General features: G+C 56.6%; 11 protein-coding genes across 11 annotated transcripts; 6 read left to right on the top strand and 5 right to left on the bottom strand.

Annotated features, from left to right (window-relative positions):
- Positions 1 to 20: 20 nt before the first annotated feature.
- On the top strand, positions 21 to 617 carry N657DRAFT_637790 (uncharacterized protein; the record flags this gene model as incomplete). The annotated part of the gene is made up of 2 exons (XM_062791534.1): positions 21 to 81; positions 316 to 617. The coding sequence occupies 2 exons, from the start codon at positions 21 to 23 to the stop codon at positions 615 to 617; spliced, it is 363 nt and encodes a 120-aa protein (XP_062642528.1).
- Positions 618 to 2318: 1701 nt separating this feature from the next.
- On the bottom strand, positions 2319 to 4481 carry N657DRAFT_650947 (uncharacterized protein). Its single transcript, XM_062794063.1, has 4 exons — positions 4271 to 4481; positions 3412 to 4184; positions 3194 to 3328; positions 2319 to 3120 (listed from the first exon to the last, which is right to left on the bottom strand). The coding sequence occupies exons 1-4, from the start codon at positions 4314 to 4316 to the stop codon at positions 2677 to 2679; spliced, it is 1398 nt and encodes a 465-aa protein (XP_062642529.1). The 5' UTR covers positions 4317 to 4481; the 3' UTR covers positions 2319 to 2676.
- Positions 4482 to 4939: 458 nt separating this feature from the next.
- Positions 4940 to 6252, top strand: N657DRAFT_667019 (uncharacterized protein). Its single transcript, XM_062795365.1, has 4 exons — positions 4940 to 5422; positions 5491 to 5658; positions 5829 to 5972; positions 6046 to 6252. The coding sequence occupies exons 1-4, from the start codon at positions 5021 to 5023 to the stop codon at positions 6094 to 6096; spliced, it is 765 nt and encodes a 254-aa protein (XP_062642530.1). The 5' UTR covers positions 4940 to 5020; the 3' UTR covers positions 6097 to 6252.
- Positions 6253 to 6377: 125 nt separating this feature from the next.
- Positions 6378 to 7911, bottom strand: N657DRAFT_650950 (NAD(P)-binding protein). The gene is made up of 3 exons (XM_062794064.1): positions 7200 to 7911; positions 7061 to 7132; positions 6378 to 6996 (listed from the first exon to the last, which is right to left on the bottom strand). The coding sequence occupies exons 1-3, from the start codon at positions 7768 to 7770 to the stop codon at positions 6416 to 6418; spliced, it is 1224 nt and encodes a 407-aa protein (XP_062642531.1). The 5' UTR covers positions 7771 to 7911; the 3' UTR covers positions 6378 to 6415.
- Positions 7912 to 8279: 368 nt separating this feature from the next.
- Positions 8280 to 9613, top strand: N657DRAFT_694192 (uncharacterized protein). Its single transcript, XM_062797269.1, has 2 exons — positions 8280 to 8649; positions 9181 to 9613. The coding sequence occupies exons 1-2, from the start codon at positions 8536 to 8538 to the stop codon at positions 9523 to 9525; spliced, it is 459 nt and encodes a 152-aa protein (XP_062642532.1). The 5' UTR covers positions 8280 to 8535; the 3' UTR covers positions 9526 to 9613.
- A 1087-nt stretch (positions 9614 to 10700) lies between these two features.
- N657DRAFT_650953 (uncharacterized protein) lies at positions 10701 to 11322 on the top strand. The gene is made up of 3 exons (XM_062794065.1): positions 10701 to 10869; positions 10942 to 11060; positions 11120 to 11322. The coding sequence occupies exons 1-3, from the start codon at positions 10816 to 10818 to the stop codon at positions 11277 to 11279; spliced, it is 333 nt and encodes a 110-aa protein (XP_062642533.1). The 5' UTR covers positions 10701 to 10815; the 3' UTR covers positions 11280 to 11322.
- On the bottom strand, positions 11308 to 11935 carry N657DRAFT_694194 (uncharacterized protein). The gene is made up of 2 exons (XM_062797270.1): positions 11717 to 11935; positions 11308 to 11653 (listed from the first exon to the last, which is right to left on the bottom strand). Exons 1-2 carry the CDS (start codon positions 11828 to 11830, stop codon positions 11471 to 11473), a joined length of 297 nt encoding a protein of 98 aa, XP_062642534.1. The 5' UTR covers positions 11831 to 11935; the 3' UTR covers positions 11308 to 11470.
- A 780-nt stretch (positions 11936 to 12715) lies between these two features.
- Positions 12716 to 17178, bottom strand: N657DRAFT_605665 (acetyl-CoA synthetase-like protein). Its single transcript, XM_062790195.1, has 4 exons — positions 16114 to 17178; positions 15645 to 16041; positions 14581 to 15583; positions 12716 to 14511 (listed from the first exon to the last, which is right to left on the bottom strand). The coding sequence occupies exons 1-4, from the start codon at positions 16760 to 16762 to the stop codon at positions 12835 to 12837; spliced, it is 3726 nt and encodes a 1241-aa protein (XP_062642535.1). The 5' UTR covers positions 16763 to 17178; the 3' UTR covers positions 12716 to 12834.
- A 133-nt stretch (positions 17179 to 17311) lies between these two features.
- Positions 17312 to 18698, top strand: N657DRAFT_650957 (Aldo/keto reductase). Its single transcript, XM_062794066.1, has 2 exons — positions 17312 to 17822; positions 17892 to 18698. The coding sequence occupies exons 1-2, from the start codon at positions 17479 to 17481 to the stop codon at positions 18526 to 18528; spliced, it is 981 nt and encodes a 326-aa protein (XP_062642536.1). The 5' UTR covers positions 17312 to 17478; the 3' UTR covers positions 18529 to 18698.
- A 294-nt stretch (positions 18699 to 18992) lies between these two features.
- On the bottom strand, positions 18993 to 21757 carry N657DRAFT_694197 (uncharacterized protein). The gene is made up of 3 exons (XM_062797271.1): positions 20076 to 21757; positions 19182 to 20019; positions 18993 to 19119 (listed from the first exon to the last, which is right to left on the bottom strand). The coding sequence occupies exons 1-3, from the start codon at positions 21701 to 21703 to the stop codon at positions 19051 to 19053; spliced, it is 2535 nt and encodes an 844-aa protein (XP_062642537.1). The 5' UTR covers positions 21704 to 21757; the 3' UTR covers positions 18993 to 19050.
- Positions 21758 to 22491: 734 nt separating this feature from the next.
- Positions 22492 to 24239, top strand: N657DRAFT_659422 (MFS general substrate transporter; the record flags this gene model as incomplete). The annotated part of the gene is made up of 4 exons (XM_062794981.1): positions 22492 to 22750; positions 22818 to 22877; positions 22947 to 23100; positions 23180 to 24239. 4 exons carry the CDS (start codon positions 22492 to 22494, stop codon positions 24237 to 24239), a joined length of 1533 nt encoding a protein of 510 aa, XP_062642538.1.
- Between the last annotated feature and the right edge of the window lie 330 nt (positions 24240 to 24569).

Genomic DNA, 24569 nt, shown 5'->3' on the forward strand with positions numbered 1-24569 from the left:
CTGCCCGCCCTATATCCACCATGGTTGCCGACTGGCGCGATGCCTTCGCCGCTCGGACAATTCCGACTCCGAAACGACGTGGTGCGTCATCCCCCCGGCTGCTTCCGCCGCCGTCGGTATGCCGCCTGCTCCCTCAGCTGCAACTGCTCGGGTCCACCGACGGACTCGTTCCTCATCTGCCGGTCCCTGTGCCGGGATGCTCAGTTTGTCTTCTCGAGCAACTGTTTCATTGTCCACAATTTCCACGCGACGTGGCCCTGGGACTTACCCCTGTCCAACTTTGATGCGGGAAACTGAGCGACGTCGTTGCCGCAGGGAAGTACTCAGAACATGATTACCTATACGGCCGCTTCGCTGCTTCAAAATTCCTTGATGACATTGTTCCCGACTACCGCCTCGCTCACCTCCGCTTCATCCAGCTAGTGGTTCCGCCCTACGTCCACTACGTGTGGCCGCAAAACGACCGCGACGAGCTGGTGGAATGGGGCGACACCATCGGGCGGATTCGGGGCAAGATCAGTCTGCGTGCGCTTACCACCGTTTCGTCATGGCCGACGCGGTCCGCAAACCGTGCGGCCGCGGCGGTCCCGCGGAACGGAAGGGGGCCAACATCCTGAAAGGGTACGCACGCATCATGACTCCGTTAAAGCCCGCGGCAAGGAACGACGGTCTGGCGGGGTTCCACGTGCAAGCGGCATATACCCCGGGCGATGGGCCGAGGAGACACGTCGCCGTATTGAAGTACAGGGCAAGCAGTGGCTGGCGCAAACGATACGGAACTAAGCGAGTTGTTAAAGCGGTATGTACGGGGCAAGAACACGGGTATCGGGTCGCTCAGCGACGCTGAGCCAGCAAAGAGCGCCTGGCAGTTCTGGTATAATAGCCACTACGTTTAACAGGAATGCCTGTGAGCTGAACCATACTAATGTCAGACTCGGAAATCCCCAGTCAGCAAAGGCTTCATGATTCGTAAGGTACCGTAACGCTGTGTCTACTACCCACAAGCTGAAGGCTCATATGTCGCCCGAGACGTTCATTCAGCTTCAATCGAATCTAATCCGACCACCATTCATTCCCAGCTCCCCGCGCGGGAAGAAAGGGTTCTTCAGTGTCTTCAAGTTATAGCGGACAGTCGGCGTCGGATATCCGTCCTCCTCCCAGTATGCTGGCGCCCTCCACGCGTTCCCTTTCAAAAAAGAACAAAGTTGCCGTCCGGCAGCTGACGAACTGGCAGCGCTTTGGCAAAACCGCTTCCACAATCCGGACCGTCTCTTCTTCGTTGTTGGCATCTACCAACACATCGGTAGTGCCAGGGATCGTGCTGCTCAGGTGCTTCAAAATTTCTCGCAGCCACTCCTCCCATTCCGCCCGTTTCCACGGCGCTATGGTCTGGTCGTCTTCGGGGTCATCCGGATGAGTCCCAGGCATGCCCGTTGGGAAATGAAGGACCAGCGGGTGCTCGGGTGCTCGGCAATGATCCGTGAGCAGTTGGCCCCCGTGAAGGCGTACTCCCAATCCTTCGTGTCCATGCGGAAGTCAGAGTGGTAGGCAAGGTCCTTTGCTCTCAAGACTAAGATTGCGTTCCGCATCATCAGCCTCTGCCTGGGACTCAGCATCGTAAGGCCACGGTGCGGAAAGACCTTGAACGTGTCTTCCCATAAAGCATCACTTACCTCCTCGGTAGTCTGTTTGCAAATGAGGGGAATTCCGGGAAACGCACTTCGCAGATGCGACGGAACCTGGGGGAGCACAGTGTTGACAGTACACGTCCGAGAAACCTGCAGAAAGTCGCAAAGGAAAAGGGAGGGGCGAGGCATACCACTGGGCAACCCTACGGGGCGGTGTTGTATATGCATGCTGTGGGAGCAAGTGAAGACAAGGCCCTGGGGGATGTTGCAGAACCGATTTATGTGCTGACGGAGCTCCAAGGGTAGTCTCATAAGGGTGGCCGGGCCTGAAACCGCCGCGCAGCTAGAATTCGAATGGAATGCGGGGGCAGAGAGGCACACTCACATTGTCTTGTCAAGCTATGGTTGTCGTGGTTTGCGAATGATGAGCGGATGCGACGGAATATAAGGCTGTGAAGGAATGCAGCCGATGACCTAATAATGACCGAAATTGTCTGGCCAACATGGCAACACTGGGTCAAAGTAAGGGACCTGAGGTGATAACCAGATACCTTATGTACAGTATGTAGTCCTCCACCAGCGATTGACTTATGATGCCACCTTTGAGACACCACAGTCAGGGCACTTTATATCTATCCGTAGGTAAACATCGCACACCCCGAACGCCGCTAAACAAATCCATGTGGTTTCGGCTTAAGCAAATTTTGGATTCTCTGCTGCATGGTCTCTCGCGGTAAGTACTTGCGGTGTTACCAAACCCGGGGACTGTTTTATTGGTCATGCCGAGGAAGGGGAAACAACAACGGAAAAGCGACCTCAACGGCTCAACTCCATCCCGACCATCCGTGATGTCCGCTCCTCCAGGCTTTTGGGATGATTCCACTCACCACATTCCCCAGCTCTTCGGTCAAGTTACCGTCAAAGGGAGCCATGCCTATTTTTCCCGGTCAGAAGACGGGTGCCCTATCCCGGTCGTCAGTGTCTAGCTGACAAGCGTCTTTGCTTCGACTTCTCAGGTGGCCGTTTCTAGGTGAGAACCCTGTTTGTGTCAAACCAGCGCACCCGCACCCTCCGTCTTCCCCTGAGCCCTCGCGCACTCAAACACCAACCCACCCAGCTCGTCCTCTATTCCCAGAAACCACGCCCTCAGCTTCTCCTCCGCCCCCGACTCCTTCCCCTGCACCCAGGACAGCACATCCCTCCCCCTCAGCGGGCCCTGAGCGTCGCAGTACTTCTCCCAAGCGCGGTACCGGGCCGCCCACTCGTCGGCAGTCGGCGCCTCCCAGATGTGTGTCGGCAGCGGAAGGGGCGCGGTAGGGTAGAAGGAGCACAGTGCCGTAGGGGCCGACTGGCGCGCCTGGGTGACGTAATCGAGCGCGTGCAGGGTGAAGAAGGCTCGGTGGATGGATTCGATGGCGATCCAGTCCTGCCAGGCCGTGGGAAGCGGGTTGGTGGGGAGGGTCATGCAGGGGAGGTTTTTGCTGAGGACGTGCTGCAGGGAGAATATGCGAGTCAATTATTGAAGGGAGAGAAAGAGGAAACGCTGTAAGCTGGTGCAGGCATACCTGCATCAACCTCAAAGGGATCCTGTCTATACACTCTGAGGCGATGGGGCCGGCGCGGTATACTCGCATGCATGCATACAACAGCACAGCCTGAAGCATCGAGATCTCGTCACGCTCACTTTGCATTGCTGTAACCTATTATAACGTGTATCATCCAAATGTCAGCATATTTGTCACTGGCATCTGTACATCTAGTGCCCTGACGGGTCGGGGGCTACCTTGAGTTGGAATTGGCCCAGCTGCGCATCGATGGCTCGGAGGAGGACAGCGTCGGATTGTACAGTCCGCGTGGCGTACATGTAGAGCTGGCCTACCGTCACGGCTTCGGTGAGAGCCGCGGGTCTCTGGGCAACGTCCCAGTCCTGAAAGTGAACAAAAAAGGGCTTCTGTAACCCAGTGACGAAGTTGTCCACATTGACCTTGAGTACGCTGTCGATGAAATCGAGTCCCTGTTGGGTAGTTTTCCATTTCTCGCTCAGGTACGAGGACAAATCCTGAAAGTGACATGGTTCTCGGGCTTGCGCAAAGCGAGGATTGCTGTCCAAGTTGATGGTTTCGTCGAGTCCTCCGAGACCTAGGGAGAGGTCAGGGCAGTCGAAGTTCCCCTCGAATAAGGGGAGAGCACCAGCCTGCCACTCTGCTTCTGCGCCTGGAGGCCACGCTGGGACGGGAAGGAAATCTGCAGGTGGGCGGCCACCCAGAGGCCCTTCCCGATCGGGTGGCGCCCACTGCTGTGAGTGCGGCGAGCTCGGAGATGGAGTAAGTGGGACAGTCACAAGCGAACCCGACGAGACAGGGTGCGGTCCATTCGGCGTGACGCGGAGCCCCTCGAGGTGAGGGTATACGCACACCAAGGAGTGGACGACACATCTCGAGCAGCTTGGCAGTGCCTGGTCGCAGCGAACTTTGGATCGCGAACACTCGGCACATGCCTTTCGCCGGCTCGTAGGGCGGAATCGGCACCGCAGACGATGACGCTCTAAAGTCGGCACTATTTGAAACGGACATCAGCCATCTCGTTGGCCTCGATAATGTACCTAGACCACAATGAAGTGGGTTTCCGTCCATGATCCATACCTGATGGGAAAGTTCTGCTGCAGCTACTGCATGACAGCGGCTCCATGGCGAGCGGCGGCCGATTGCGTAAGGGGCCGAGGCGCGACTAAGGTGGGTACCGGTATACAACTGTGACCGAAAGTGCTGTTCAAGCGTTGGGTGAGTTGGGCTGCAGGTGGTCAACGAGACGACGCCCAACGCGGCGAGCGATGAATTCGGGCTCAGGTCGGACGTTGAAACGTTGTGCCCCAACGGGTCATGTCGGAATTCCGGAAGAGCCAAGCAACCCTAACCTAACAGGGCTAAAAATACGGTATGTACATACGGAGTATGGGTTTTTCACCCGGCCCACGAGGGCGCGGTTTTCCTGTATAGTAAGTTGTTGAAGGTCCGGCAAGCCCAAGGGCACAGCGGTGTAGGAATAATAATAATATTATGCAAACGACCTGACCCATGATACTACAACTCCCTTGGAAGACTTAGACGACCGAAACACCATCTGGGACTCCGACATCTTGAAGATGAGCCATGGATGTTGTCGCTGGATGGATGCTTGATGTTCTTGGCTGGAATTTATTTCACCGATTGGAAGGTGTAAATTCCGGAAAGGGGTACAATGCAGTGTTGCTTTCAACTTCAGGATGATAGCTTGTAGTATAAGTAGGTCAGGGAGGAACAAAACATGAAGATCTTATTAACGGACCGCATCAATGATTGCCTCGGTGAGACTTTCAGGATCTTTGTACCCTCATCTGCGTCTTCATCCAAGCAATGGCAGGCACCATCATCATCACGGGTGCAAATGGCTCACTGGGTCTCGGCTTCGTGCAAGCCGTGCCCGCTCAGTATCCCACGCACACCTTGGTCGCAACCGTGCGAAACGCGTCGGCCGAGGCAGATACAAACATGATAAGCCTCCAGATAGTTGTCTCCAAGCACCCCGAAAGCCGCATTCTCATCGAAAGCCTGGACCTTGGGAGCATCGCAAGCGTTCGCTCCTTCGCAGATGTTATCTCAACCAACATTTCGGACGGTGAACGGCCCCTGATCTCGGCTATCGTCTGCAATGTCTTCACCTGGTCACTCAGCGGCGAGAAGCGGACCTCAGATGGCTACGAAGCCACCTTTCAGGTGTCTCACCTCCCCCACATGCTGCTCGTCCTCAGCTTCTCGGTTGCATGGACCCCGAGGTCGGGCGCATCGTCATGCTCGGCTCTGTGGCGCACTACTCGGAAAGGGAGAACCCGCTCGCCAAGCTGAGGGCCGGCTTCCCGGGCGATCTGGAGCATCTCGTGCACCCGCCGCCGGACAAGCCCGACGAGGTGCATGACAAGGGCTTCCAACGCTATAGCACGGCCAAGATAGCTAATGTCGTGTTCATGCATAATCTGAACAGGAGGTTGCGAGCGGTGAGTTTCTTACCTTACCTTTCTGACAAAGTGCCTTCCCCAGCCGGAAGCTGAATCGCGGAGAGTAGAAAAGCGGCTAAGCTCTGATCGAACAGGACCCCGGACTTTCCCGCATCATAGTAACCGCATGGACCCAGTGACCTGGTCGGACGAGGGCGAATTTGGAGCAGCGCGTCGCCGTCCGGCGGCTCATGAGCGTCGTCAACATCATGATGCCGCTGCTGAGGCACCTGACCGCGTTGTGCGAACGACGGCGGACGCCGGGAGGGATCTGGCCGCCATCAGCGTCGGGCCTGAGTTTTATGGGAAAAGGGGTACTTTGTCGGAAAGCATGAGGCGCCGCCGGCCGAAGTCAGGCGTGATCCAGAGGTGTAGAAGATGTTGTAGGAGGCTTGTTGGCGATGGGCGGGGATGTCGAGCGGGGAGACAGTGTTGTAAATAACCGTACATGACTGGAGCTGTTGTAGACTGCCTTCGGTGGACTTGTAGATTTGCTTCACATAATGATTTGTATTCACCTGCTTCCTTTCCTGCCGTTTGATGGAGATGTATATGTCACCGCCGAATTCTCTCCTGAGCTCCAGTTTCCTTGTCTTGGAGTAGTGAGTTGCCGGACATGAGTGACATCGCAATCGGAAAGTGGGAGGTCTGGCGAGGCATGCCAGCCTTGACTCAATCAACAATCTCTCATTACTACCTACCATACCTTACTTTACCTACCTACTTGGCCGCCGAATGAGACTGACACCGACCTTTCCTAATGCTGGGCTTTCCATGCCTGGTAATGCTCCCGGAGTGTTTCCTCCGCAGGACGGTACGTCAGGCCCAACTCCTCCATTGCCCTCCTGTTATCCACGGCAAACCGAATGCCCAGATTCGCCGACAACCATTTCTGAGACAGTCCCATAAGCGGCCCTAGAAGCCGGAACAACAGGTGAGGCATGTTCCATGACGGCAGAAGCGCCGGCTTATCATGAAACTGCTTCAAGCACTTGGATATTTCCACCAAGGGAGTCGTCCTGTTTTCGGATATAATGTATCTCCCCTTGGCCTGTGGTGTCTCGGCCGCCTTGAGGTGCGCGGTCGCCACGTCTCGCACATCCACAAGCGCAAAGGCTAGGTCGGGCACCCCCACCAGCATGATGCCGCTCAGGAGCTGGTCAATGATGGCGAGACTGCCAGAATCGGAAGCTGGGCTGAGCGAAGGGCCAAGGACAAGCCCCGGGCAGAGCACCACGAGCTCCCAGCGACTCTGGCCTTCGACCATCTTCCACGCCTGCTTTTCAGCCAGGGTTTTGGAGTATTGGTATGCGTTGTGATGAGCGGTGCTGGTTACGTCTGTATTGTAGGTGGTCAGAGAACAACAGATGAATGAACTGGAACGAAGACGAGATGAACTCACTCCAGTATCGCTCGTGCAGCGTTTGGTTCTCCATTTGCAAAACCTCAACATTGTCCCCGTACATGGCTGCGACTGCAAGATCCAAGATTTAGGACTCAGTCATGGAGCATACCCGTTGCATCAGATAATCAATACGCACCTGAAGACGTCAACACGACCCTTTTTACGCCCTCAGTCTTGTTCACGCAGTCGAGGACATTCCGAGTGCCATCCACCGCTGGCCGCACCAGGTCATGTTCGGCATTCTTGACTTTTTCAGGAACCAGAAACGGTGAAGCAACATGGAGCACAACGGAACAGCCCTGCATCGGCTCGAGGAACGACCCTTCGATTAACAGGTCGGCTTCGAAGAGTCGCAGCTTGCTGGGATGATGCTCCGACAGTGTCCTGAGGGGACCGATCTTCTCTTCATTCTGAAGAGAGCGGACCGTGGCGTGCACTGTCCAGCCTGCGTCGAGGAGAGACTTGACGACGTGCAAGGCGATGTAGCCACTCGCGCCGGTGACGAGAGCTGTGCGATCCGCCATCACCGCCAACTGGCCGATTGCGAGTTCAAATGGCCGCAGTGAAAAATGCTTGCTGGAATTGATCGCTGGATCGCTGAAGCAGTGACGGGGCGGTGGCGGGAGACTACGAGATGTGATGGCTTCTCTCCGGATTTGGACCTGGAAGAGATTTCGAATGATTGAGTCGTCCCTCCTATCAGGCATTACGCGTCAGGGGCCCTGTCTTCGGGGAAATTGCGCCGACCTGGAAGTTCCACTCTCATCAGCTGCGCCTTAGTCCGGTTTCAGAGGGGCACGGGGTTACATCGGACTCGAAGGAGTGTAGACCAATGAACTGAGATCAGACCTCTTGTCGACGGCCGTGTTCCTGAGTCGTCGGATTTCCGAGCGTGGAAGATGATGTACAGTAAATCATCTTTATTGCCGGGCTTTATTGGGTGCGCCCCTATTGGAAGCCCAAGGCCGATCTTGTAGAAGATGGCACAGCCCTATAAATCATCCCATCATGATCTGTAGGTACACCAGGTAACAACACCAAGCCCTTCACTTTCCGCGGTTCACCGGGTACTGGACAAACTTTCCAATCGAATTCACTATGGCAGCTGCCCCTTCTGTCGAACTCGTCGGCACAGCCGTTGCAGGCCTGGGTCTTATTGCTCTGAGCTCCTTCGTGCACCGCCTCTTCCGCGTTCGGACCATGGTCAGGTCTGTCATGGCAATGCATGGTATCGTAGTTAACGCTCAGCCCGCAACATTCCGAGACTGGCTCCGGCTTCTCTGATTTGTTGTGTTCGGGATGTCATGCCACATTCGTTCGTCTTCGGACATCTCCCCATCATGGCCAAGGTCATGGCAAAGTATCCGCCCGGCGCTGCGAGCCATTACATATTCCCCAGGTTGCTGGAACTGTACCCCGAACTTTCCGACCTAGGGGCCCTCTATGTCGACGTCTGACCCATCTTCGCGCCCATGGCTGTAGTCTTCGACCCGGACATGATCTCGCAGTTCACCCATGACCGGTCGCTGCCCGAGCATGAGCACCTCAGACACCAGTTCAGGCCTTTCACACAGTGCCTCGACGTCGTGAGCCAAGAAGGACATGAGTGAAAGACTTGGCGGAGCATATTCAACCCCGACTTCTCGGCAAAGAACCTCTCGGCCCTCATGCCGGTTGTTCTTGGCTAATAGGATTGTTTAAATCCAAGGCAGCAGAATGGGATTGCAACAAAGCGACAGCAAGTTCTTTCGAACACTCTCCGGTTAAGTGAGATGGTTGATCTCGGACTACTCGCCGCAGAACATCCGCTATATTCTCAACCCGGTTCAACCCGTTGGCCATGTGGGACAACTACCGCATCATGAGAAATTAACTCTAGCCGCACATCGAGCGGTGTGTCGCAAAGCGCCTCAACCCAGACAACGACTCATCCGGTCCCAAGGCGGTTATCTTGCTCGCAGTTCAGTCCCATCTCCCCTCCACCCAGGACGGCACAGCCAAGTCACCCGGCATCACCAACTTCCACTTCCTGGACGTCCTCAACTCAAAGTCCTCATGCTCGCCGGCTACGACACTACCGCCGCAACGCTCACCTTTGCCTACCACCTCCTCTACAGCCACCCTTGGGTCCTCGCCCGGGTCCGATAAGAACACACCACCGTCTTCGGCCAGACCCCTCCCGCGCCCGTGATCGCATCGCCGAGTTCCCGCATCTCTTCAACCAACTTCCCGTACACAACGGCCGTCTCAAGGAAACCCTCCGTTTGTTCCCGCCCGCAGCCTCCATCCGCGCCCAGTCGGACGCCGACGCCGCCTTCCACCTCACCCACCCAACGACCGGCAAGATTTTACCCACGCACGTCTTCATGCTGCTCGACAGCCACTTCACCCAGCACCGCAACCCGCGCGTTTGGCATGGGCCCGCGGAATGTCTTGGCCAGAGCTTGCGCTTGTCAAGCTGAAGGCGGTGTTGGCGATGACGATGCGCGAGTTTGATTCGGAGGCGGTTCTCTTGGATGGCCCGTCGGACGGAGAGATGTTGCTCGGGAATAAGGTCTATCAGACGCAAGGCCCGGGTCAGCCTACGCCGCATCCTTAAGGGGGTTTGGTGGTGAGGGTGGGAGAGAGGGTCCAAGTTGCTCAGGGGTTAAGGAATGAAAGGTGCGAATGTGGGAAGTGATTACGGCATGTAATACTACAAGGTTTGAAAAATGTTTGCATGTTATATTGGCTTTTCACCATGTCCTTTTTGCCGTAGATGTCTGCGAGTACCTCTCATGCGGTGACTACCATATGTCAGGTACCTAATGCACGATCTGAATACTTTACCTAACTAGACGAGATGTTGTCTTCCGTAAGATCTTTCATTGTCAGGTTCCGATTGTCCGTTCTGTCTGTCACCGAACAACGGGCAAAGTGTGGAATCTCTGTCAGACATTTGACATGCAACCTCATGGCCCGGTGTCCGTCGCTAGGGAAACGCATGAAGTTCGAAGTGTAAGGTACCTTAGGTAGGTAGGCATTCACAGGTAAGGTAGTCCGCACAGGCGGCCGACAGGCCTGCCAAGCATGTCACACCCTTGGACTGTGGAAGTCGGTTTGGAACTTACCTACAGTAACCATGAGCCTTTCTGGGGTTCATCATCCCAACCGCCAGGATTGTCTTCATCCAACTCCTGTCCCACCGACGGCTGGTGCGCCTATCGGTGACGCAGGATCCTGCTCGTATCTCGACGGCTCAGGATTTTCATTGAAATCAGGTACAGTACCTATCGTGCTGGGGCTTACGTGGGTAGGTACTGTACCTTATCCACCTAGGCCCGCACAGCATTTCGAATTTCCGACCGTGCAGACCCCAAAACCTGTTTGGCTAAAACTGTGCTGCTACTCTCTGAAGAATGCTGTTCCCTGGTTTCAATCTTGTTTATGATGACATCAAAAACTCACTGAATCAAGGGTGATTCGCGAGGACATCATGCTGCTTAGGTTACCTCTTACATTTCTCCGCCAGTTTCTGTCATCCTCCTTTTCCACTGCCCAAGTGGAGTCCGGATCAAAGATATTGTGACCCCGAGCGCTGATTTGTCATCCCTCTCGACTCCCGGGTCTGCGTCAGCGACGTTAGCGAGCGGCAATCTCGGGGAGCACATTTCAACAGACCGGCACAAATCTTACAGGAAGCTCAAATTGAACTCTGTTCCCGCACCACAATTAACGTATATTCTCGGTACATAGCTCTCACTCAATTCAGCATGACGATCCACCTCCTTGCCATCCTCCTCCCTAAGCCGGGCCGGGTTGCCCGAGTACGTACATATCACGCTCTTTCTGGAAGTCACGGCTATACATAGACAAAATGAATGTTAACGGAAAACCAGGTTGAACAACTTGCCAAGGATGCTGCCGCCTATGTCCAGCAGAATGAGCCGGGAACCTTGAAGTACCAGTGGTTCCGGAGCGGAACCCCCGAGCAGCCCAAGATTGTGGTTTGGGAGGTGTATGTTCTCTGGATTTAGTAGACACAAACAACGACAGACATGGCTGATTTCATGACAGGTACAGCGACGAGGCCGCCTTCGAGGTGCACAAGACAAGCCCCATGATGGCCAAATTCGTGCAGGCCGAGCAGGAGGAGAGCAACCTCACGGCTCCTATCGAGATTTTGCCGCTTGAGCACTTTGAGGGATTTGCGAGCCGTGAGGTGGCCAAGATTTGAGCTCCGTGTCTCTTCATGTACTCATCTTGTGGGGAGATGACCCAACATAAACAATAAATAGTATTGCCCATTCTCTCAATCCCACCAGACCTGAGCCTATGCCGCCATCACCCCACACCCCTGCTGTCATATTCAGAGGACCTTAAGTACATTCTCAATGAGAACCCGAGCTTTTGGTGCCTCAATCCAACCTAAGCACAAGCCGCACAGACAGCCTCAGCAGCAGCTAACAGGGCCGGGACACCGGCCATACCACAGTTGGAGACGGCGCAGGGGGCGGCGGCGAGGCGGAGCGCATCAAACTTGCTGCACATGCATGCGTAGCCGTCAACAGCACAGCCAACCGCGGTGGCGGCAGACTGAATGCATGGGAGCTGGTATTATCCATTCAGAGTCAGGTCTTTTCTCTCTTCGCGACTACCTCTTTGTAGACTTACACCGCAGGCAGGGATGTTGCTCGCCTCAGGGCACTCGGTCTGGCGCTTGGATAGGGGGCCGGCAGAGGCCGCAACTCCAAGAGCTGTGATGATGATGAGGGTGGAAAAGCGCATTTTGGCGGTTGGAGGTAGAGTACAGATGGCCTTGCGTTGTAATGACTGAACCGAGCTGGCTGGAGGCTAAGCTGTGTTTTTGTATGGCCGAGATTCGAGGTCTGGAGAAGGTGGAGGAACACGGTTTTATGCCTTTCGTTGCCTTCGCAATCCTGTCTCCTGGAACAGGTGCCGTGGCGTTACCCATCCGTTTAATCACCCCAGTCCTTCTTCCTTCTTCTCTCCCTTTCCCGCCCCTCACCTTGCCTCGCTTGCCATCCATCACATGAAGGGACCGGACCTACATAACACCCTGTTGTCTGTTACGATCCACTCACACTCGGCAACGCATTCACACCAAGGCAGTCACAGGTGACCACGTTGACGAATGGCTTTCAAGGACCGGAGTGCCCAGGTGCCAGTGAATGTTGGGTGGAGGAACGGCACTGTAGACCGAGTGCCGAGAAGTCATCCGCTCACTGAGGTAAGGTATTACTTGACAACTCGTCATTATTGACGATCGAGACTCGCGCATGCGGTTCCATGATTCCAACGGAGCGGATAACTGGAAACGGCAGGTCTTACCCCAGATTGTCCGTCATGCTTTGCATGTGCGGGGAGAATTGGGGTGAAAGACTCGGCAATCCTATCTATGTTATGAACTCAGGGGTTGCATTCGATACGAAGAAGGTAAGGTAGGCTTGGTGGCAATGGCTTGCGCATGTATGTACTACAAGCTCGTGCTCCCAAGTGGCAACTGTTGACCGAGGTAAACAAATACAATATCTTTCACATGTGATACTACCGTGTTGAAAAATGCCCCCAAAGAGCACGTTGAGGTTGCAACTCGGGACCAAACCCCTCTGAGGCTTCTAGTTTGGTACTACGAAGCTGATTTTGAAGTGTCATCGGTGAGAAACCCTGTATTCTGGCGTAACAAGCATACATAACGTAGTAAAACTATTCATGATAGTAGCTGGAACTGCCCCAACCCCTCAAACGGCCGGGTTTTTCGCGAACGTGTGTCAAGCACTGGCTGGCACACAACTTGGAGCAACCCAACCGATCAGCCACTTGACTTCCTCCACCACAGTCTCAATCGGCCCCTCGCAGTCCACCGGGAGAACATCCACCTCGTCGTCTTCGGCATGCTCGTGGGCAGCCACCTGGCCCGGCACCATCTCCGGCGCCATGTAATGCCCCCGGCGCAGGCGCATTCTCTCCTCAAGCACTTCCGGCGCAGCCTGCAGATCGACAAACACAACCCGCACCACAATATCCTCGCCGACGGCCTGTGCAATCCCCTCGCGGAGCACGTTCCGGTACTTGCGGCGCAGCGCCGAACAGCTGAGCACGACGGCTGGGTATCCCATGTCGGCGACCGTCTCGGCCGCGTGGCGCGCCGTCCGCTGCAGCCACGCGGCGCGGTCTTCGTCCGTGAGCGGCGCGCCCGCCGCCATGCGCGCGATGGCGTCCCGCCCATGCAGCGAGTCGCCTTCGATGAAAGGCGCATCAAGCCATGTTGCTACGGCCTGCCCGATAGTCGACTTGCCGCTTCCGCAGGGCCCGGCCATGACGATAACGGTACATGCGGGGGCGGCTGTTGTTGTTGTGGGTCTAACTGCCCACACCCTCGTACGGAAGAAGTTGACGAACTTGGCGACGAGGTCCTGGTTCAGCACGGGCGCGGCGGCCAGCGCGGGGGAGAGGCTGCGTGCGACGTCGGTGACGAAGGCTTTGGATGGGGCAAACTCGTCGCGGTCGTACTTGGAAGCGAAGAAGTCCACCAGTTTGATGGGTGGGTTCGCTTGCGGGTCCGGGTTCGACGCCCTCAACCGCCGCACCCATTCCTTGGGCTCGACAACGTCAAATTCGAGACCGGCTGCCTTGAGCGCGGGAAGAAGGTCCTCGGTCCAGTGGAACGTGCTAGGGTTGGTTACGTTGGCCACAATGCTGCCGGCGTCGGAGAGGGCGATCTCTGCCACGGCCTGGCCGACTGTGTCGACGGGCAGCCAGGAAGGAGTCTCCTGGAGTTTTGGCAGGGCGCCGACAGTCATGGCGCTCTGGATCATGAGCGGGATGGCTTCGGTGTGGTTCCACACGCCGTGCTTCGTGTCGGCCATGATTTGGCCGACGCGCAGGACCCGCGTCCGGACGCCTGCCTGCTGGGCCGCTCGCGCACACAGGTGCTCGGCCACAGACTTGGATTGCGCGTAGCCCATGCCTTGGGCCCACTCCAGCTCGGGGATCGTCTCGGGCACTGCCGGCAGAGGGCAGCGAGCCGTGGCGCTGACCGAGGAGCAAAAATTGAACGTGGCGTTCTGGCCCGCCCGAGTCAGGGCGATGAGGTTGACGACTCCGGCGAGGTTTGTCTTTTCGAAGCTGGAGAGGTGGAGGTTGAAGTTGACGGACCAGGCGCAGTGGATCACCGCCCTAAGCTTCTCCGCCACAGTTTGATAGGTCATGGCATCGAGGCCCAGTATCGGTTGTGACAGGTCGCTCCTCAGGGCCACAACTCGCCGCGCCGAGGACGCGGGTACGGTGTGGTAGAGCCGTCGCTGCAGCAGAGACTCCTTCAGTCTTCGCGATGCCTCTTCGTTGCTCGCCGCCCGCACCAAGCAGTAGACGGTGCCGACGGACGGATCCCTCAGCAGACATGAAACGATATGTGCACCCAATGAGCCCGTAGCACCTGTCACAACCTGGAGTAAGCAGGACCGGTTAGACATTTGTACCAAAGTCAAGTGAAGAAATATCGAGCCACCACATACCACTGATTGCTTGGGGCCCCGGGGAAAGTTGCCCATCTTCTCAATGAGTACACGCATCTCGTCCTCGACCGCGCCTTGACTACTGGCTTCCTGACCGCCAGTCAAGGCCAACAAGTGTGAGCAGAGCTTGTCGATCGACGGAAAGTCAAAGACAGCGTTCTGGCCAAGGCTCTTGCCGCCCAGGTCGACACATCTCAGGATCAGACTCCGTAGCTGGAGCGCCTGGAGCGAGTCAAGCCCCAGGAGGAAGAAGTCGGTGTCGTCGCTGACCGCCTCCTTACTGTCGCCGCCGTCCAGCGCCCGCCCCGTGACATGGACCAGCGCTTCGCGAAGGAACTCGCGGAGTTCAGGCTCCGACATAGCCTTTAGCTCTCCACTGCCATTATCAGCAGCGTCGTAGGCGGCGTCGATCTCGGCCGCGAAGATTTTGTAGAAGGCCTGGCGGATGACGCTGCCCTTGTCGGTGCGCGGGCAGGCGCAGTCGGCGGGGAGCACGCAGACCATTTCCTTTGAGATGCGCGCGTAGGCCTCGGCGTCCGCCTGAGCTCGCTGCACGGCCGGCCACACCAGCTCGCGCACCTCGTCAGCCGTGGCATGCGCTAGGCCGGACGCCGGTACGATGAGGATACCCAGGTTGGGCCTCCCCGCGCCGAAGACGACGGCCTCGGCCACGTTGCGGTCAGACCGCACGTTGCCCTCGAGTTGGACGGGGTTGAACTTCTCGCCATTGACGAGCACGATCGTGTCGTCGCTGCGCGCGATGTATTTCCACGCCCCTGGGATCGTCGGGTGCGGCTCGAAGAGGTCTTTGGTGCGGTACGAGCCGTCGGGCTGGTTGGACGCGATCTTGGCTGGCCACCCCTCCTTGACTGCACACTCGAACAAATTCGGGCCGCGGGGAATCCATTCAAGGTAAGGCTTGAGCTTGTCGGTCTCGCGGACGTAGTTCCATGCCTTGTCGTCGGGCGGCCGGAACGAGGTCATCAGCTGACCGACCTCGGTTCTGGAAGTCTTGTGTGTCAGGGTCGTGACGTATTTCCTCCTGGTCTCGCGGGGTGACTTACGCTCCGTAGTGGCCGACGAGGTTCACGCCGCACTCAACCAACCGGTTCCCTAACTCGTCGGGGCACGCACTTCCGCCATACATGACGATCTTGAGCGACCGCAGGATTTGGATGCCTTCATCAGACTCGGCCAGGAGTTTTAGAGCATAGGGAACGCCGTAAAAGATTTCAAACTTGTGCCTTGTCATGATGGACACGAGATACTCGTGTGTGAGCGGCAGCGAGGCGTTGTACAGGTGTATCGACTTGCCCGAGTAGACGGCTCGGAAGAAGTTGCAGATGCCATGGTTGTGGTACAGCGGCAGCGTGATGAAGGCCTTCATGTCCATGCTGACCGCATAGTTGGCTATTGCTGCTTTGTGCGTCTGATAGATGGGCTTGGGGAGGCCCGTGGAGCCTGGGAGCGAAGCGGTCAGCTTAGCCGAGAACATGAACCGTAACGAGAATGGACTCTGATTTGGGAACATACCACTCGAGTGGATGATGTACACAAAGTTGTTGGTTTCTGTGGATAGTTCCAAGGTCTGGCCCAGTCTGGTATCGGCGTGTACCTCAACGGGGAACTCGTAGACTGACCGGGGTGCGATCTTGTCGACAACAAGTCCTGGGGTGATTTGTTGTGTTGCCCTTGCTACTTCCATGTGAGCGGGAGCGGCGAGCAAGACCTTAGCGTCGGTGGTGGAGATGAGGGATTCAATGGCCGCGGGAGAGATACGCGTTGAGAGGAACAACACGGTGTGACCAAGCTTGATGAGTGCCAGCATGGTGATGATGTAGTCCAAGTCCGACGGCCCCAAGAGGGCAACAACGGTTGGTCGTTCGGCCGACGATGTCCGTGTTGGGATGAAGCGCTGGTAGCCCACGGCGACCCGGTAGGCGAACACGTCCAGCTGCCGCATTGTGTAGTCGACATAGTCGATTCCCGAAGATGGATACGAGACGATAACACGGTCTGGATGAGACAGTGCCCGTCTGCGGACGAGTTCGCCCACGGTTGGGATGCTGGTGTCGTCGTCGAATTCATGCCTTGGCCCAAGGTTGACAGCCCCAGAGGCCGCGGGCACATCAAACCCAACGTCGTGCACCAGTGGTGGGAGCACTGTTGCGGCGGGAGCCATGTTTGAGTGAGTGAATGAGAGCCGTCAAGAAGCGAGAAGAAGGAGTGACGGTGGCATCAACAGTCGAGGGATTCAGTGCATCCTCTGGACGGAATAGGCGGCGCTGAAGTATAAGTCCATGTCCTCAGTTGAAGTCATTGCGTTGCTCTGCCTCAACAGCATGGTATGGGTGTAACCTCCTGGCATGCGGAGCCGTCGAACCGTATCCGTACTCCCTTTCTGCCGCCTTGGTGTCCAACAGTCCGAGTCCAGCTCCAGGTAGAAACAAATCCGGGGACCCCATGATCGGTGACAGTGTACCGGCACGGATTAGTGAACAGCACCTTTATGAGATGCGAGACAAGCTCGCGAAGAAGTGTGCTGTGTGGGGATGCAGATGCTTGAAAGCCGGATGTGGTGCGGGAGGAAGGGTCGGATCAGTTTGCAGGGGATACGGGTCCACACACCACGGATTCATTTTCTTTTTCCGAAAATTTGTCCGGAAGGTTTTCGGGTTTCCAAAGGTGGAGCAGTGAGGACACAAAGGGGCGGACTTAGGTAAGCACACGGGCAATTCACCCGTCAGGACGGAAAACACCCGGTATAACTGCACTCCGTCCCTCCGCACGCCCTTGAGACCCTAACACTGTTCCTGTCCTCCAAGCAGTCTGTCCCCTTGTTCTCAGCCTTCGAATTTTACCAACTTTTGGCTGTCCCTACACACTCTACATCCAGTCATGTCTCGGGACCAACTTCCCAGCCACTTCACCCTCAATACCGGGGCCAAGATCCCCGCCGTCGGCTTCGGCACCTGGCAAGCCCCGAGCGATGTCGTAGAACGAGCCGTTGCCGAAGCCTTGGCGTGTGGCTACCGGCACATCGACTGCGCCAGCATCTACCGCAACGAGACCGGGGTCGGCGCGGGCCTCCGAAAGAGTGGCGTTGACCGGAAAGACGTCTTCATAACGGGGAAGCTCTGGAATACCAAGCACGCGCCCTCAGACGTTGGGGCAGCCCTTGACAAGACTCTGGCCGATCTCGGAGTTGAGTACCTGGACTTATTTCTGATGCACTGGCCAGTGTGGGTTTCTCAATCTCTCTCTTTGGCCCAAATGATCTGAATGTTAACCTGTCCTCGTTCGTGTATCAGGGCTTTCAGAGGAGGCGACAAGTGGTTCCCCCTCCGGGAGGACGGCCAGTTCGACGTCGTCGACATAGACCCGGCCGAGACGTACCGCGCCATGGAGAAGCTGCTCGAAACGGGCAAGGTCAAGGCCATCGGCGTGTCCAACTTCACCCGGCAGCGGCTCGAGGACCTGATGCAGAAGACGTCCGTCGTCCCGGCCGTAAACCAGATCGAGGCGCACCCGTACCTCCAGCAACCCGATCTGTTCTCTTTTTGCCAAAGCAAGAGCATCCAGGTTGTTGCCTACTCCCCCCTTGGAAACAACCAGACTGGCGAGCCCCGGGCCGTCGATGACGCGGTGGTGCAAGAGCTATCGAGAGAGACCGGCATCGACGGCGGTCAACTGCTCGCCTCGTGGGGAATTCAGCGTGGGACCGTGGTCCTGCCCAAAAGCGTGACACCATCACGCATCCAGTCCAACCTGAAGGTCCGCAAGCTTCCGGATGATGTCTTCGGCAAGCTGACGGCGCTCGAGCGCCACAAGCGCTTCAACACGCAGGAGAGGTGGGGGGTCGACATCTTCCAGGAGGTTGGCGAGGAGGAAGCTCGTCGTATTGGGGAAAGCTATGCGGCCGAGAACAAGCAGAAGTTCACTGTTTGAGTCAGATGGCGCTGCTGTTGTATTTACCGAAAAAATGTTAGACCTATAGAGGGCCAAATGGTTGCATCACATGCACATGGATCGATATAATCCAGCCCTAGTTTGTTCGTTAGCGTCAATGGCACATGCTGGGCACTAGCTCCGTACCAAGACATTATTAATTAAAACCATGAAAGTATGGAACATGAAGAAAAAAAAACGGAATGAAGATGAAATGATAACGTTAGATATAGTTAGAAGATAAAGATGGATAGTACGAGAAGAGCGGAGAAGAAGACGAAGATAAAAGATAGATAGAAAGAGGAAGAAGGAGATAAGAAAGAGGAAGACGGAAGAAAAGAAAAAGAAAAAAGGAAAGGAAAAAAGAAGAGAAGAAGCGGAAGAGGAGGAGAAAGAGAAAGAGAGGGAATAGGGAATAGAGTGAAAGAAGAAAGAGAACTGTAATCACATAGGTTCTACACTAACAAACTAGGGCTGAGTTATACTCGGTGGTATCTTGTTATTAATCTCTCATAGGGTCATCTAACTGGCCACGGGACCTGGTAGCCATGAAATTGACGGCTCGTCGAAGCTAATATATGGCCCAAAAGCCTGGAAACACGTAGAATGTAAGTAAGGTAGTGTTCAACACAGGCGCAGAAAGGAGGACGTACTGAAGAATCCAGCTCCAACCAGTCCGTCATGTTCCATGTCTCAAAGATGGGGTTCCCGGGCAGTGTTCCAAAGCCGTCGACTGCGTCGAACATGGCTGGCTGAAACTCGTGGACGTCCATGTCGCCCATGTGCTCAACATCAAAGGGTCGAGCTGGCTGGTTGCCTGGCACGCCGGCTGAGTGATCCGCGACACCGTTGTGTTGGCGTCCCGCACCGCCTGCCGCCATGCCACTACCTCGGCCGGACCGCCACTGAGCCTCGGAGCGCAGTTCCTCGAGGATGATGGCGTACCGGCGGCTGGGCGAGTTGGTCGCCGTGGCTTGCGCCAGGTGCGTCTGGCAGCGCTCCGCCAAGTCGAGCAGGAGCGTGCGGTCCACTGGCGGGGACTTGGTGCCCGTGGAATCATTCTGGGTGTGCTGCCGGATCTCCCATGCATATGTCACCACGAGAGCACAGAAGGCCACGTAGTGCGTCCACCAGAAGGCATGGAAGATGGGACTGTCGCGGGCGAGGCCGTCAACAATCTCGAGCACCGTCTTCGCCGCCATGACGCACTCGGCCACTTGCATCTCGCTGCGGCTGCTGAGATTCCCTAGGAGGAAGAAGCGGTTGGCGTGCATGACTGCGTGCGAGTAGGCGATGCGTAGCACGATACACTGCCGCCGAAAGCTGGGGATCAGGCTGGACGGCCGGACCGCCCCGAGGTGTGGGGGCAGGCTCGCCTGCCAGCTGTGCAGTTCTTCGCAGAGTCGGTGCGCCGCTGACACTCGCTCTTGCTCCGATATGGCCCGGATCGTGTAAACTTCGCGCGTGATCTTGCCGATAATCTGTGCGATCCTACAGGTTGTCAGTCCCATCGGCAGACTGGAGCTCTGGATGGTAAGACCACATACTTTGCGTGGAAAATGAGAGCTTCGAGGTGGCTGTCGACGTTGTTGTTGACGCGTGATGAAGAGGCATCCGCTCGCATGTCCTCATCATTTATGGCGTCCGGAAAATCTTGGTCGATGTCCTCATCGTGGTAGTGCCTTGGACGACCAAGAATGATCCCCAGGTAATGGTCCAGTATGTAGGCAGCCCAGAAGGTCCGCTTTCGGCACTGCGACTGGATATAGTCGACGTTCTGGTTTCCTGAGGCGAGCTGGAGCTTCCTGCTGACGGCCCGATGGAGCCCCAGAGCGCTGATGATTTGCAGCGCCTCTCCAAAAACGTACCAGCCGCGGTTTACACGCGAGGTGGTGAGCAAGTACAGCACCTGGACAAGCCGAGCCTGCGCCGACTCTAGTCGAGGCAACCCTTTCTCCTCTCGGGTGAGCCGAGCGCCCTCGGAGAAGAGGCGGTCACTACGGGCCAGAGATTGCGCCTCGTCTTCAGCGGTAGAAAAGCCCCGGGACTTCTCGTGATGTGTAGTGGCGATGGCAAGCGCCGTCAAGAGGATGGTTACCTTGGCCCGCCCGATGCCATTGTAGATGGGCCGGCTCTGGGCAAGATTGCTCTCAACCACTTTGAGCCAGCTTTCGACTGTCGGCCGGTGAAGCACGCGGTACGTGGCTATGCAGACGTCAAAGTAAAGTGCGAGCAGCTCGCGCGCTCTCGCGGGATTCGGGAACCATGACCGAGCATCCGCGCCGTCACCAACCCCCGCATCTTCGATATCGTCGGACGGAAGTGGCCGATCACCTGCTGCAAAGATGGGCTGCTCGTCGAGCGACAGATTCCCTGCCTGAGGTGCCATTCCGGCACCGCCCTCGCTTGGAAGGGGCCCATTGGCCCGTGAGAGGCGCTTCCAAGCGCGGTGCAGGAAGGCCAAACCACTCGTAGGGTCGTGCACTTGGCCCTGGATCTCGGCCACGCCGAGAACCGGCGACGCCCTGGACGATGGGATGCGGCTGTCCTGTAACCGTTGGCGGCCACAATCCGGTGGCAGCCCGCCCCCCTCGTGCTGCTCCGCCAGCTCCGGGGCGACTGGGCGAGTTCGACGGCGGGATTGTCCAGGCGGCACCATACTGGTCATCAACCCACCGCCGGATTGTGCCGAGGAAGGGCGGCCTGCGGGGACCGTGGGTACCGGCATAGGCATTGGCGGAGGGGTGGGAGGCCGGCCGCGCGAATACTCGGCCAGGTAGTGACATACTCTCCCCTTCCGGTGGCATGTCTCACACGGCTCGGTTCCGCTGCACTTGGCCTTTCGCGACTTGCACTCGTCACAGGCACGGCTAACCTTGGCCTTGCGTCGGGCTGGCGGTGCCAGTGGTCTTGCCTCACCAGCGGCCGTTGGCGGGGATACCGATGTGGTCGACGGAGATGAGGCCCTGGCGGTTTCACTGACCCGCCGTCGCTTTGGCGGCCCGGAACGTGCGACGACGATACCGGCTCCATCGGCAATGGTGACGGACACGGCGGGGATCGGTGGCAATTCCGTGGAATGGAACGATGTACATTGCCCGTCCATCGCACATTCTGCGTTCGCGCGCGCGAACTGTGAGGGTGCGGATTCCATGTTCGGAATTGGAATGGTCATAGCAGTTGACAAGCCGCCCCGCCGAGGGGTTCCCACATGGATTGAGCCGGAAATTGTCACGGATTAGAGGGTGTACAACCCGCCCTACGCTATTTGTTAGCGCGGTACATCACACGCGCTAAAGGGATGCAACTGGAAGATGGAATTCGGGGAAGAAGAAAAAACAAGGATGGTAAAAGACGAAAAAACGATGTAAAAAGAAAATCACAAGAAAAAGTTCGAAAGTAAGGTAAGAATACCTTGGAAGCGGAAGAGGAGAACATCATTGAAGGAAAATGCAGTGCCCAGGTAGGTACGTTTCGCGCTAACAAGCAACCAGGGCTGACCGTAGCTCACACCCCACCTTCATTGGCCGATAAAAACTTTTGGATCAGAACTGAGCGGATTAACCACGGATTGGCTCTGGCAAAAGTGGGCTCGGCAAATCACGCGAAAATCTGGGGATGCGCTCTTGCCCTTCCCGTTTTCTCATGGGAAATGCGGGGCCCCGGAAACTTTGTGGAGAGACGGCCGAATCAACCCTTGGACATCGACCTGGAGATACTGAAGGCACCACACCACTTTGAACCCAGGTCATCTAGAGCGCGATCTCTGAAGGAGTATAAGGATGGGTCATCACCGCCTCTCCTCTCCCAAGGGCACACCGCCACAGCCGAGTAACTCAGGCTCTCTGTCCCTCCTAGGAGCCCTTGTTTAAAATTCTTGTTTCTTCCCCCAACCTGCAGTTATCGTCTACAGTTGCCGCTGCCGGAATTATGACCGTCTTAGACGAAAAGCCCGAAGTTACTATGGCGGAGTCTCAGTCCGGCCATGACGACACCGAAAAGGCCACGGCAGTCCATGTCATCGACAACTTCCGTGTCCTCGGCCTGACAGACGACGATGCCGAGTTCTACAACGCCTTCAGCGAGGAGCGACGGCGCCGCATCATACGCAAGGTTGACATGCGCCTCGTACCCATGCTTGCCATCCTGTACCTGATCTCGCACCTCGACAGAGCAAACATTGGAAACGCCAAGATCGAGGGACTGGCAGAGGACCTCCGCTGTACGTCCACGGACCGACCTCCCATCACGGCTAGGACACCTCATGCTAACCCCTCCCACCTCTCTAGTGACTAATATCCAGTGGAACATTGTTTTGTCCCTCTTCTTTGTGCCATACATCCTTCTCGGTAAGACTCTGTCTTCTCTGGCATTCATTTCCCCCATTCCCTCCGAGTCTAATGCGCGCTTTCCCACAGAAATTCCCAGCAACATGCTGCTTAAGAAACTGGGAAAGCCGTCCATCTACATTGGCATTCTTGTCACGTCATGGGGTGTTATTATGACACTTCACGGCGTTGTTCAAAACTTCGGCGGTCTCTTGGCTGTCCGGCTACTGCTGGGTGTTTTTGAGTACGTCCGCTGCCCTTGGACAGCCCATGTCCGCCATTCTTTCCTTGGGCCTTATGTTGACATCGTTGGACTTTCAAAGGGCCGGCTTCTACCCGGGTGCTGTCTACCTCTGCACATTTTGGTACATGCCGAAAGACCTTGCCCAACGCATCGCCTGGTTCTATTGCACGAGCGCTCTGTCGGGCGCCTTCTCAGGCCTTCTTGCCGCTGCCATTGCCCAGATGGACGGAGTCGGGGGCTACGAGGGCTGGCGCTGGATCTTCATCCTTGAAGGCCTCGTCACCCTTGCCCTGGGGGTGGCCTGCTTCTTCTGGCTGATTGATTCTCCCGAACGGTCGGCCAGATGGCTCGACGAAGACGAAATCCGCTTCCTCATGCTCCAGCGCTTCATCAAGCAGGGCGGGAAGTTCAGCGAGGAGAAGGAAAAGTTCCAATGGCACGACCTCAAGGCCGTCGTGACCAATTGGCGCCTCTACATGCAGGCCTACCAGCTGCTCTGCATCTCGGCTTGCTCTTACGGCACCAAGTTCACATTGCCGACCATTACCAAGGCCATGGGTTTCAGCAACACCAACGCCCAGCTCATGACGGCGCCACCGTACCTGGCTGGCGCTCTCTCGGCACTCTTCTTCTCGTACCTGTCGGACCGCTTCTTCTGGCGCATGCCCTTCGTCGCCATCCCCATGGGCCTGATCACAATCGGCTATGCCGTGATTTTGACCCGCGACGGTGAGCTCGGCGGATCTAACCTCGGCGTTGCCTACTTTGCTGTCATCCTCACCTGCATGGGTATCTACCCAGTTCAACCGGCCGGTTCGTCTTGGGCGGCCAACAACCTGGCGCCCGCGAACCGTCGCGCCATTGGCGTCGCCTTTAACATATGCTTCGGCAACATCGGCGGCATTGTGGGATCCTATATGTACCTGGACTCCGAGAAGCCCAAGTTCCCGACCGGCTTTGGCTTGAGCTTGGCCTTTGGCGCCACGGGCCTGCTGTGCGCGTTTCTGCTGGAGCTCAGCTATAAGTGGGGCAACGCAAAGAAGGGCCGCTTGACGGAGGACCAGGTGCGAGCCAAGTACACCGAGGACGAGCTGCACAAGCTGGGAGACAAGAGCCCGCTGTTCAAGTACACGTTGTAACCAAGAGAGGGTGGCCTTGAAAGGCCCCTATGTTGCCTCAATTCCCTGGCGGCGGAATGGTTCTGGGATGATGCGGTATGACTGAGACAGCGTCCTGAGACAGCGTTCTGAGACAGCGTTTTGAGACAGCGTTCTGAGAGACAGCGTGAGCTTGTGCAACATCATTCTTGGATATTTGAGTCGATTTCCTAATGTGGCATTAATGCAGTAATAACGCACTGTACCAATGAGCCTCATCGGCCTTTGAAGGATGGGTTCCTAGATGGGTTCCAAGAGGAACCCATCTATATCCCATGAAAATTTGAGAGCTCCGTTGCATCTTCGAGGCCA

This window comes from Parathielavia appendiculata (assembly GCF_033297405.1).
Source record: "Parathielavia appendiculata strain CBS 731.68 unplaced genomic scaffold N657scaffold_38, whole genome shotgun sequence".
NCBI lineage: Eukaryota > Fungi > Ascomycota > Sordariomycetes > Sordariales > Chaetomiaceae > Parathielavia > Parathielavia appendiculata.